We start from the raw sequence: 13,466 nt of genomic DNA on the forward strand, positions 1-13,466 counted from the left end.
TGTCCTACAGTAGGTCTGAAGGCAGAATAGAGTACTAAATTGCAGGCTGGGTTTTTTTGTTGTTTGTATTTTTTAGTTTCTAATTTCTAAGAGTATTATATATACACTGCTAGTCTTCACAACCATTTGAGATCTGGACAAACTGAGGGTCAGAAAGATCAGAGTTATTGAATAAATGACTAAATGAATGGGTAAAAAGATCACTAGCTTTAACAATTCTGGGACAATCATATTCTAATCCAGTTTATATCTATAAGCATTTATAATTCTGAACACTTACACATAATGTAAAACAGGTCAATCTTATCAAATTGCTATTTGGAAAAAGAAAAGATTTAAGATAGAACAGCACATTTGCAAACTTAAAATTAGGTACATTCAACTTTGGTGCTCAATCAAAATATTTTTTTGAATTATGAAAAAAAATATTAAATAGGCATGGAGTAGCCAAAAACAGAATGGTATATATATCTATGGATATGATAACATATGAAAAGTGACTTAAATCTATCAGAAACTACAAAAGGTATATCAGTTCTACACTTCCAATGTGCTAAAAGACACAACAAACTCAGTTATAGCTGATAGAAGAAAATCCAGACCTAGGTAGGGAGCTGGCTTCTCCCTATGCCTGCTGCTCCCCCTGCTTGTGCTCTCTGACAAATAAATAAACAAAGTCTTTAAAAAAAAACAACCCTACATTCTACAAACATACCAATGATACAAATGAGGTAATATAACAAAAAAGTGAAAAAATATATTTAAGATTACTTCTTTAGTATATGGAGTTCATGGCAGTTGCTGTGCTATCTAGCTGCATGAATAAATAATGACTATAAGATATTAAATGCTAAAATATATTATTATATAAGTTATAACCAATGTTATATATGAATTATTATCATTGTTATATCAATGTTACACTAATATATATTTACATTTATATGCATATGAATGTGTATATAATTGTATGTTTTGTTAATACAAAATGAGGCCAAAATGTGTCAACTGACTTTTTTTTTTTTTTTTTTGGCATTTATTTGTCAGAGAGAGAGGGAGTGCACAAGCAGGGGGAGTGGCAGACAGAGGGAGAAGCAGGCTCCCGGCTGAGCAAGGAATCTGATACAGGGACACAGGACTCCATCCCAGGACCCCAGCATCATGACCTGACCCGAAGGCAGATGCTTAACCAACTGAGCCACCCAGGCACCCCACTGTCAGTTTATTTCTCACAGAAGCAAAAAATCCACACAAATCTCTTTCTTCCTGTACTTTTTCACTCTGCATGTTCCCTATTCTCATTGAATGTCCTCTTCTTTCTCTAACTATTCTCCTCTTCATTTTGCCTGATCTTGCACCCAAAGATGGCAGGCAGAGAATCCTAGAGGCCCAAGATTCTACAGTGGCTGTTTGCAAGGGGGGGCGGAGGCTACAGTAACTGCCACACTGGATACACTTAAGTGAGAAGGAAAAAGGAAAAGTATCCCGAATGCCACCAATGCCTCTTACCTATAAAAGAACAGTATGGCAGCATGCCCGTGTGACCCCAAGGGCCAGAAGTAACAAATTATGGGCAAAAGAATTGCAACCAAATGCTGGAAAAGGAAAGGTCTGCAATCAGCTGTATCCTCCAGCTCTCTGCTGTTTGCTTCTAACTGGCAGAATTCATTTTGGGAAGTGTCAGGCACCGAAAAGAAGACCCTTGCTGCTGGAAGTTGACTGGAAGTAACATCCACAAGTGTAATAATGCAAGGTCAAGGCTTGTCCCAGAAACAATGCCTATGATGAAGGAGAGAAGAGAGATCTAAGTCCAATCTGGCCCAGGCCAGCCTGGTCCAAGAAAGCCAGAATCCAAGGAGAAGAAACTGAAAGAGAAGAGCCTGCACCACATCATTCCCTACAAGGTGCACTCAACAAACTTCAGCCTATTCTTTAATCAAGTTACCAAAAGAGCTTTTTAATCCCTTCTTTGCTCCTTAAAAGCTGCAGTAAGTTCACTAATCAGATCAATTAATATTATTTGAGAACACCTGTAATTGTTCAACCTAGATGTGCCTTTCCTTTGTCTCTAAAGATGTTAATTAACTGGATAATTATAAATGTAGAACACACAAAATAAAATATGATACATAGAATATAAATAACTATTTGCTGGTTATATTAATGAACATCTCTAAGAAACGCTGAGATGATTTCCTGAACATAAGAGCCTGGGGAAAGTGGGGCTATCACACCTGTCTTATGGGTTAGGTACCACTTAGGTGTTGTCTTAGCTCTCCTACAACCCCTTCTACCCAATCCCGTCTTGCTACTGGGAATCAGACCTCCCCATTGGTTCCCTCAGACCTTTAAACTGCCTACTTTGTGACATCATTCTCCCACCAAACCTACCACCACCTGGTAGAATCTGGGGGTTTCCATGGAGTTGTCTGTAAATAAATTTGGATCATCGCAAGTGACCAGTGACCAGTGACCAGTAACCAGTGACCAGTAACCAGTCGCCTTCATACTGGACACATGCGCTCTTTGGCTTCAGCTGCTCCGACATCCTCCAGGATCAGCTCCTCATCCCTTGTTTCTTCAGTGGATGTTTCTTCTTCTTCTCTGAACATGTCTGGTAAGGAAAGAAACTTTTTAAAGTTTTTCATTGGATTTTTTTTTTTGTCTCTAAATTTAGTTGTAGGTTCAAAGTAACATAGAATAATGGGGGAAATAAAGTACTGAACTAAAAATCTGGAGAACTCATTTCAGTTTTGACTTTGGCATTTACTAGCTGTGTGACTTTGGACGAGTCATTGAATCACAAAATGTTTTTTTCTCATCTGTTATGTTAGGATGTTAGATTGGTTGTTCTCTCTGGTCCCTTTCTTTTCTAATTGTGAGTCTTGAAGGGCACCCACGGAGAAAATAAAATCAGAGACTTCTTGAGAGTGTTTCAACAGATAGAGAGGAAACCTAGGTTATGTAGGAACCTAACTGTTTACCAAGAAGTCTCATCTGAAATGTTCCCTCCACTAATACTTCAACTGTCGTCTTTTAAATTTAGTGCTGTTCAGAAAGTTAGAGTCGTGGGCACCCATGGAGAAAATGAAATCAGAGACTTCTTGAGAGTGTTTCAACAGATAGAGAGGAAACCTAGGTTATGTAGGAACCTAACGGTTTACCAAGAAGTCTCATCTGAAATGTTCCCTCCACTAATACTTCAACTGTCGTATTTTAAATTTAGTGCTGTTCAGAAAGAGTCACATGAGTTTTCTACCTAGCGTGGGCAAAAAGAGAAAACAGGGAAAGAGGAGGGAGAAGAGTGGGCTCTAGGGAGGCACGTCTTCGAAGGTAAGGAAGTTCAGGATTGTTTCCCTCAGCCCACGCCAACAGGAACCAAGGGGGAGGAGAAAATATGAGAATGAAGGGGAAGCAGGGCACCTGGGTGGCTCATTCAGTTAAGCAGTTGAGCAGTTGAGCATCTGCCTTGGCCTCGGCCATGATCTCCCGAGATGGAGCCCTGCATCAGGCTCCCTGCACATTCAGTGGGAAGTCTTCTTCTTTCTCTCTCTCCCTCTCTCTCCAGAATAAAAAAATAAATCTTAAAAAAAAATGAAAGGGAAGAGCACAGAGGAGCTCTTAAGGAAAAAAAGAGGTAGTTTAGGATGGAATGTTGGAGAGAACCAAAGATTTTAAATTAAAGCAGAAAGCAGTAAACTGAAATCTGCTTTGAGCAGAGCCAAACTAAACTGACTTTAGCAAGCACTTCCACTAATAGACCAGGCAAGAAAGGATGGCCAGAATAGGGCATTACTAGGAAAAGTAGCTTACGAAAAAGTCATACTCAGTAGTCTGGGTTTTGTTCATTCCTCCCTGAACACAGATGGCACTTAACAGTTTAAAATGTAAAGCATTTTAGAAATATAATTTAGTTTAAAAGTGGCTATCTAAGGGGGCTGGAAGAAACAGAATTTTCGGTTTTATTTCATTTTGATTTTTAAGCTTTGTGGATGTTTTGCCTATTAAAAATCAGACTAAGTTTGTTGAAAAATTGGCATCTCCTAGATTGAATCATAAGGCTGCTTTTCATCTCTACAGTTATTTTCTTCCCAACACAGAGGGCACACATCTGTTTTTAGATCTTAGTGAGCAATCTAACAAGAAAAGAAAAAGAAAAAGAAAGTCAAGCCCCACATCTCTAATTCCACATTTATCTAAAACAATTTTGTAGAGTTCTCTGGTTTTCCTACATTAAAATTTTTTAAATTTGAGTTTAGTGATGATGGCTTGTTTAGGCTTTGAGGGTGACATTTTCCTAGACGTTGAAGATGATTAAAATATATTTTTGGATGAGTATAAAAACCTAATGATGCTTTTTAAGTGTTTCTTTTTAATTTTTATTGACATATGATGTATTATTAGCTCCAGGGGTACAGGTTAAGTGTTCTTTTTTGTTATATGATTATATTGAAATATATATTTCTCTTTTTATTATTTTCTTCTGATTTTATTTAATTTTTTAACTTAAATTCATTTAATTAACAGAGAGTATATTATTAGTTTCAGAGGAAGAATAAAGTTGAAATATGTATTTCTACTAGATGTAGTACCTGTTACTTGCTGGGTAATATTCAGAAAAAAATGTGAATTAACACAATAATGGAATTCCTTTACAGTTATTATTTCCCTCTCTGCTCTGTACCAGATTTTATTGAAATATTTGTAAAAATTGTGGCTACATTTACATTCACATTCATGGCATTTGCTGCTTGTAAGGCAATTTTTACTGATCTATCTTCTCTGTATGCACTGGCTAGGAACTCATTCAAAATCACTTTCTGTTGTGGGTTGTGTTCTGGCAAAACAGGGTAGCAATATTCACTTCAACTATATTGCATGCATGATACAGAACTTCATTTATTAGTGAACTTATTATGCTCACTACATCGCCCAGTTTTCGGTAATATCTATATATTCTTAGTTCTGTAATACATGTTTTTCATGATTTTTCTGTCTTTTCAGAACATATTATATCTTCCTTCACAGAAATATAAAAAGTTTAATGTACCACTTTCATTCACATTCATGCAAGAATTATTTCCATTATTATTGTTATTATTATTATAACCACTTTATAGATGAGTAATTTGAAGCTCAGAGAGAGTTTAAATAACTTTTTTCTTTCAAAAAGCACTTCCTGAGAAACGTACTCTCAGGTAGTCATTTTGAGGTAGAATCAAAAACCGGGTTTTAAAGGGTAAAAATGACCCTTCTTCCTTTTAAAAAAAAGATTTTATTTTCAAGTAGTCTCTATAACCACCATGGGGATCAAACTCACAACCATGAGATCAAGAGTCATACCCTTCTGACTGAGCCCACCAGGCACACCAAGAGGGATGCTTTATATTTACCAGCTGGACTGAGCTGTACGTGAACTCTGGGTAAGAGCATGAGAAGTGCACAAGCCCAATGAGACACTGAAGTTACAATGGTCATAGCTGTACTGTTCTCTAATGTGGGGAGAAAAGGTCTATATGCGTTCATTTCTCCTGGTTTCTGGCGGTATGGGGCTCGGGCAGAATCCTGGCAAGAAGTCAGCATCCTTAGGCTCTGTAACCTGGTAATGAGACCTAAAGTCGGGGGAGACCTCAAACAAGTCTAAGTGACCTCTCTGAGCCTCAGCTTTTTCCCTCAGAGAATGAGAACAGGAGACCAGAGGCTCTCTGAGCCGTCGGGAGGGCTGAAAGGCTTCATTCTGGGAAGTGGGATGCGAGTGGCTGTGGGGGCAGGCCCCCGCAAAGCTAGGGCAGGGAGAAGGCTGCTTTTTGCCTGCAGAACTATGCGTGAAGCACACTGCCTGGGTCTGCATGCGGGGGCCCTAGCTGGGAGCCTGGGCCGTGACTAGACAAGAGAACAGAACCACCATCCTCCACGGGTTGCCTTTTGATATCTCAGCAAGGGTTGGTATCAGAGGCTTCCTGGTAGCAAAAACTTTAAGATAATGCTGTTCCTCAAGCATAGAATTGATCCATCCCCCTGATTTTTCATCACCTTCTTGTTCCCTACAGAAAATTTCCCAAATCGATCTTTACTGGGACCTCCAAACTCTCTTCAGCTCTCCCTCCCCGTGGTAACCAATGCAGCTTCCCTGACAGGAAACGTCTGCAACTTCTCCCGGGTCTCTGCTCCGGCAGTCAGTTCGGCATGGCTGCTGCCATCAGTTTCTGGTGCCTCCTTCCAGCCACTCATGGGGAGTGCCTACCTTTACCAACATTCCAGCACAACTGTGTTGTCTGGGGTTACTGGCCAGAGCCAGCTTTCCACAGCAGCTGCTTCCTATCCGGGGGTTTTCGAGTGGGATGTCACAGGAAGTACTGAAAAGAAGTCCTCTTCACTCAGAGACTTAACTGTCACTGTCATTGACCAGGACGCAGCTATGTCTTCCATGTCTCTGGCAGCTTCGTATGATAAAACTTCAGAGGCCAGTAGCATGGTCTCTCTGTACCCATCGCTTTCTGCCAGCCTTGTTCAGGGAACACCATCTCAGATGCCAAATCAAGGACATGGCCTAGCACTTCCCTACCAGGAAGGCAGGCAGGTATATTACTATAATCAAGGCACACTGGGACCTCTACTTTCTGGAGAATTTGGCCCCTGCTTGCAGTCCTATGGCTCAGTGTCCTATGCGGGGAGTAGGGCCTCTGTCCCTCAACCGGAAATGGTAATGGTCCTCAAGGAGGTTCAGCCCGCAAATGTCATACCACCAGCTTCCACCTCTGGAATTTACTACTCTGTGTCTGCTCAGCCCATCACAGAAACAAGTTTACAAGGTGAGTAGAGGCAGCGAGAGGGAGAGAAACAAGGTCAGCGTTCAAAAAAAGGGTGAAACCTGCAGCTGAGAGCTAGCGAGTCCACAGATTGGCAGAACTTAAGTCCTGAGACAGAAATAACCACGACCCTCACTTGGTGCTTTCCACCTTCAGGCTCTGTTTCAGAAGCCTGCATGGAGTGGCACACTGTGACGGCCAGCTAAGCCGCAGGTGCAGGAATCCCAAGAGCATAGTGAGGGCTGCCACACATGTCACTGCCCTAGCCAATCAGCCTCCCCATACTGTCCCACGGTAATGAGTTCCCTTCCTTGAGCTATTGCTTCAGTGCCTTTGCAAAGTGTCTTGGAACTCTTGTTAGGATGGAGCCATCTATCTTTCTTTCTTTCTTTCTTTCTTTCTTTCTTTCTTTCTTTCTTTCTTTCTTTCTTTCTTTCCTTCTTTCTTTCTTTCTTTTTTCCTTAGCCAACTTTTCCTCACTTCCTCAATTCACACCAGGATTTGAGACCTCACCTTCCGAGATCCTGTCCAGAGCAAGCAGGCTAAGAATTTACCCTTGCTTGTGTATTTTATCAGGAAGAGCTCCATTCCCTCTCCCAGTTCACAGTGTGAAGCATTCTTATTCTCTAGGGAAAGGGGAGAAACTTAAAGTGACTCTATATGAGAAGGCTAGGCTTTGTTGAAAATTTCATAATATAAAAACCACTTTACGTATTTGACTTATAACAACCCTATAAAATACAAAGAAAACCAAGAACCAATGACACCAAATGATCACCTGTAAGAACTAGAAGTCACCTCCTGTATCTCCTAGCATACCCTGCTGTCCTTGATTCTTAAGAAAGGCTGGTAGAACTGCCCTGCCCATTGCTGGAAGGTGCATAATTCCTGTGTTAGTGTCTAGGGGGGGAGCATCTCACTTACCAGGGAATGACTTTTTCCTTGATTCCTTTGTAGTGATGGAGACTTCCCTGGGGATGGAGGCTTCCCTGGGATTACAACCTCCAAGTCAGACATATTGTCTGCCACAAACTCCAGAATTCTCCAAGTCCCGCAGTAGCAGAAATATCCAGATCCTTGAAAGTAACCCACCACCTGAGCTTGGAGACATCTCAATGATAGCTCCAGTCCAGAGTTCCAATAATGTCCTGGCATTGCCTCCAGCTCCAAGCCAGGAACAAACAGAGAATAAGAATTTGGATGATATTAAAACCAAGCTTTCAAAGCCTCTGGATGTCTATCAGATCCCAATAGAAAACCAAGATCCTCCCCTACTTCCTTTAGAAATTCCTGATATTCACCAGCTCCTGGCCTGCATCGATCCCCTGGGCCAGGAGGAGAAGCCTGTTTCTGAAAACACCGATCTGGGAAAAAATGCCCTGGGTCTTGAAGACCAAGTGACCCTTGAAAATGGGATCGAATCTAGCAGTGGTTTTGCAGACATTGCTACACTGGTGGAGGACATTCATCTTCCCCAGCTCTTTAATTCCTTGAAAGACCTTGATGAAGCCAAAGGTCCCAAGGTTATGAAAGCCAAAGATACCAGAGTCAACAAGTTGAAACAGGTGCAAGAGAAGCCAAGTGTCATAAAGGCTCCCTCTGATCACGTCAGGAAGAACAAACACAAAGCCACCGAGCCGATCAACGATGCTCCCAAGACCAAAATCCAGGCAAAGAACCCAGAGTGCCTGTTAGGGGAAGAAGTGATTATTTGCAATGTTGCAGACGGTGACAGGGCTCCTGTGAACAGGGCCAAGCATTCCAACAGCAAGTCTCAGAAAGCAGCATCCAGCAGGACCAGCAAAACAAAGAGCCATGGGCAGGAAAAGACCAAAAGGACCAGAGAAAACAATCCCAAGAAAGCAGAAGAGAGTAAGCAGTCTGGAAACAAAGTCAAGGCAGAAGAGAAGCCAACCATTCCCAAGGGGAAGCGGAAGAAAAATCAACCCGAGCTTATCCAAGAGAGCTTTAAGAAGCCTCGAAGTTGCCTAGGCATGCACATGTTGGAGTCTGTGCAGGTTTTTCATGCTCTGGGGAAGAAGAGTGATAAGAAAACCGGGCTGCCTTCCTCCCGGGCCCTGGTAAGCTCCGGCAACTCAAAAAATGCCCAGCGACCCCCAGCTATCAAACCATGGCTTGATACACCACGTGAGGGCAAAGGTCCTGAGAAAAAACAAGTCAAAGTCCAGAAACTAGACAGAGGTGCTGACAATGAGTGTCCATCTCCATCCCAGTATGAGCTTCCACCTCCTGGGAAGGTCAAGTTGGTGCCTTTGCCTTTTCCAACCTATGAGAAGCCTCAAGCTCGACCTGTTCCTCGGAGGCCACAGTCTCTGGCGTCACATCGGTCTGCCGTGCCTTACCCTGCCCGGCCTGGTTCTACTAGCTCAGCTCGGCCTGTTGCAGTCAATTCATCCCGGCCGACTCCTGCCTCCTTGACAGGTCCTGCCAGACCAGCTCGGCCAATTTCAACCAATCCCACCCGCCCAGGCTTGACCAACCCGACCCGGCCTAGTGTCCCGCAGTCTGCTGCCTCGAGGCCTGCACCCTACAAAACATCATCATGCACTTCTTTCCAGCGGGAGCCTGTCGCCATTGCTGTGACCAAGCCCAAGTCGCCACCCAAAGCTCAAAGCCAATATCTACTCCAAGACTTCAGCTTTCAACCAATTCCGTGGAGGAAACCCAATGTTCCTGAGCCAGTCATGTCAAAGCCCATCACAAAAGAGCAGAGGCCAGAGAGGGAGGCCATGAAGAGGCAGGCTCAGCAAGAGCGTGAGAATGCTGCCAAATACACCTCTGTGGGGAAAGTGCAATATTTCATCGAGAGGGAAAAGGAGATGGATATTTCTCGATACTATGGCTATGCAATATAAGAGATGCTAAGATTGTTTGTACCACTCTGGGTACCCACTGTTCATGCCTATATAGATAGATAGATATAAGAGATGCTAAGATTGTTTGTATCTCTCTGGGTACCCGCTGTTCATACATATATAGATAGATAGGTATAAGAGATGCTAAGATTGTTTGTACCACTCTGGGTACCCGCTGTTCATGCCTATATAGATAGATAGGTATAAGAGATGCTAAGATTGTTTGTACCACTCTGGGTACCCGCTGTTCATACATACATAGATAGATAGGTATAAGAGATGCTAAGATTGTTTGTACCACTCTGAGTACCCGCTGTTAATGCCTATATAGATAGATAGATATAAGAGATGCTAAGGTTGTTTGTACCACTCTGGGTACCCGCTGTTCATGCCTATATAGATAGATAGATATAAGAGATGCTAAGATTGTTTGTACCACTCTGGGTACCCACTGTTCATTCCTATATAGATAGATAGGTATAAGTTTCTCTATTTATTTGCATATATTTTAAGACAATAAAACATCATAAATAGAATTAGTAGATTAGAAATAAAGAAGCCTTTTGAGTTCTGAGATGCTGTTAACTGTGGTCTTTTTTTGGTGTGGGTGGGGATCAAAGGCTGCATGAGAAAGAATGGGAAGTTGGATGGGAGAACAGAGAAAAATGTAAGAAGAAAATTAGAAGAAGGAACTTGATCTAGGCCTAGGAAGGCCAACGGGAAGAGAGATTTTATGAGTTCATAAAAAGCAGGAGTGGGGGAAATGGCAGAATCAGGGTCTGAGGTGAGGCTTAAAAGAAGACATTTTGAGTAGACTTGAAGATGACAGAGGAGTCTTGCTTTACTAGGAAACATATAAAGCTTTTCATGGAGATTGGTCCTACATCCCATGTCCACTAGATAGGGATTTTTGAAAACAAGAGACTCGGGACATCCCTCCAGAAGGTTTGGGTTGCCTTATCCATTTAGGGCTATGGTTGGGTAAAGGGGAGTAGGAATCATAGGGGAATCTACCAGATGGATGGCAAGGGCTCACATCTATCCTGGGGGCAGCTGGTAACAGGAGCCTAGCCAAGTGACCTGCAGCAGCAGGAGGGCCCTCCAGAACTGGGCCTGGGATAAAAATCACCGTTTCCTAAACACCTGTGCACCAGGCCTGCGAATGCCCCGCTCCAATGAACGTGCACGACAACATGCAAGGCTAGTCCCGCGGGGCCACTTGACTAGGGAGATTCAGCAATGGGCTATCACGCTGCAGGCGGAGAACAAGGCTTCCATTTGAGGCCTACAGGGCTCTAAAGCCTTCAGTATTTGCGAGCGCCCGTAGGTGGCCAACCCGGCTTTTAGAGCACAGCGTCCAGAGGTTACTGGTCGTCGAGATCAAACTTCTGGAGGGACCTAAATCTTAACTTGAGGGGCCTGCTAGGTCGTCCTCCATTGACCCTGGCGCGTGCCGTCTTCTCTAAACATGTCCAACCGAAGCTCACGAGAAAAATCCGCTGGAGGGGTCCCTCCCCTCTAGGTAAGAACAGCGGGTGTTTGAGCGCTCGTAGCGTGCCTACCAGGGCAGCACGCATGCGCCAAGGGTCTAGCTGTGCTCCTTGGGACCAGGTGGGGCATCAGGAGGGAGGGGAAGGGAGGGGTGGGGAGGGGAGGGGAAAGGAAGGGAGGGGAAGGGAGGAGAGGGGAGGGGAGGAGAGGAGAGGGGAAGGGAGGGGAGGGGAGTAGAGATGGGGCAGGGGAGAAGAGAGTGGGGAGAGGAGGAGAGGGGAGGAGCCTTAAAGGGAATGGCGTGGAGGAGGGGAGGATTGCAGAAAGTCACCATGGGAAAATTGGTACTATGCATTTTAAAATTATTTTGTATTGAGATATAATTAGCATACCATAAAAGTCACCTTTTGAGACTGTGAATTTAGTGTCATTTAGTACTTTCACAAGCTTGTGCCACCATCATCATCGAACCCCTAACGTTCTCATCACCTCAAAAAGAAACCCCCTTAACCATTAGCAGTCGCTTCTCATTCCCTCCTCCCTTCAGCCCCTGACAACTAGGGAATCTGCTTTCTGTCTGTCTGGATTTGCCTTTTCTGGGCATTTCATACGTATGAAATAATACAATACATGACCTTTGTGTCTGACCTCTCTCACTTAGCCAGTCTTCAAAGTTCATCCATATTGTAGAGTGTCCACGTCATTGCCTTTTAGGACTGCGATAATTCAATTGCCTGGTTCTATCACATTCGTTTAATCATTCATCAGTTTGTGGACATTTGGGTTGTTTTTGCTTGTATTTTACGTTTACTGAGAGTTTATTTAATCCATTTCACAAATAATGAGATAGGCTTGGAGAGTGTCAAGAATTTGCCGAAGGTTAAGAGCTAGCAATCAGAGGAGCTGGTGTTTGATCTCAGGCAGTCAGACTTCAGAGGTAATCAATTCACATGATAGGACAAGGTACGGAAGGTATTCAACAGAAATATCTAGCTGCCCATTTCCCTGCTCCTTTAGAGACATCTACTTTTGCCACACTGTGAATCCTTCCAGAAAAATTATTTGTCTCAACATGTATATATCACAGTGTTTTGATTAATTTATCTCACTGATTTGCAATGTCACTTTTATAGCATGCTAAATTCTTACATGTGTTTGTATTACTCTTTTCAAAGTTGTCCTGGCTTTTTGGCCAATCTTTTATATTTGCCATTTCTCTAGAATTCTTTTTATCTCCTTTTTTATTTTTAAAAATTTCCTACTTTTCTTGTTTATTTCACTTAAGGCATTATCCATTATGTTCAATAACTCTTGTTATTTTCTTTTTTTTTTTTTAAAGATTTTATTTATTTATTTGTGAGAGAGAGAGAGAGCAAGAGCGAGCACAGGCAGAGTAGCAGGCAGAGTCAGAGGGAGAAGCAGGCTCCTTGCAGAGCAAGGAGCCTGATGTAGGACTCGATCCCAGGATGCTGGGATCATGACCTGAGCCGAAGGCAGCTGCTTAACCAACTGAGCCACCCAGGCGTCCCACTCTTGTTATTTTCAACTGAAGCCTTCATTTAGGAAATTTTAAATTTTATTTAATTCTGTCCCGAGCTCTTTCACCTCACCAAATTCTGATTTATGTTGTTCTTTCTTTTTTTTTTTTTTTTTGTTTTGTTACAGTAAAATACACATACACAAAATTGACCATTTAACCATTTTTAAGCATAGAATTCAGAGGCAGCAGCAACCATCCACACCATCCACGTTTAAAATAATTACGTCCAAAAATTGAGCAGGACTCCAGAAAGACAGAGGCAGCAGCCTAGTATTTGAATCTCCCCAACCTTCTCACGGAAATAGAACAAAATCCAAAATGCCATTTGCCACTTGTAGAGCTTTTTCATCACCCCCAAAAGAAACTCTGGAGCTGTTGGATGTTAACTTGCCCTTCCGTCACTCGCCCCCATATTCTTTCATCTTTTGCATTGTGTCTTCTAATGTCTTCTAGCTTGTTTTGAAATTGCATGTTCCGACTTTGATCTGTTTTGTGGGCCTGTCTTTTGGGACTTGCTTTCCACGTCTGAGGGGAAGCTCTTCTCCTTATTCTCATTTTCTGATGCTGCATGTAGAGGCTGCTTTTTAAGGCAAACTGATTGGAGCGACCATGTGCCTGGACACACTCGGACCCATTGGGCACCCACCTCAAAATATCCATAGGCTCTAACTAACCAGTGGGCTACTTACAACCAGGCACAGTTATAGCAAAAAATTCCCAACGTCCCATCCCTCCTCTCCTTCCCGCTTT

The 13,466-nt window shown here is 42.8% G+C and overlaps 1 protein-coding gene across 1 annotated transcript; it reads left to right on the forward strand.

The window, feature by feature from the left end:
* The first annotated feature begins 1,052 nt into the window (after positions 1-1,052).
* On the forward strand, positions 1,053-10,070 carry C9H2orf78 (chromosome 9 C2orf78 homolog). Its single transcript, XM_059188072.1, has 3 exons — positions 1,053-2,617; positions 6,051-6,812; positions 7,767-10,070. Exons 1-3 carry the CDS (start codon positions 2,518-2,520, stop codon positions 9,683-9,685), a joined length of 2,781 nt encoding a protein of 926 aa, XP_059044055.1. The 5' UTR covers positions 1,053-2,517; the 3' UTR covers positions 9,686-10,070.
* The last annotated feature ends 3,396 nt before the right edge of the window (positions 10,071-13,466 follow it).

Source organism: Mustela lutreola, chromosome 9 (assembly GCF_030435805.1).
Source record: "Mustela lutreola isolate mMusLut2 chromosome 9, mMusLut2.pri, whole genome shotgun sequence".
Lineage (NCBI taxonomy): Eukaryota > Metazoa > Chordata > Mammalia > Carnivora > Mustelidae > Mustela > Mustela lutreola.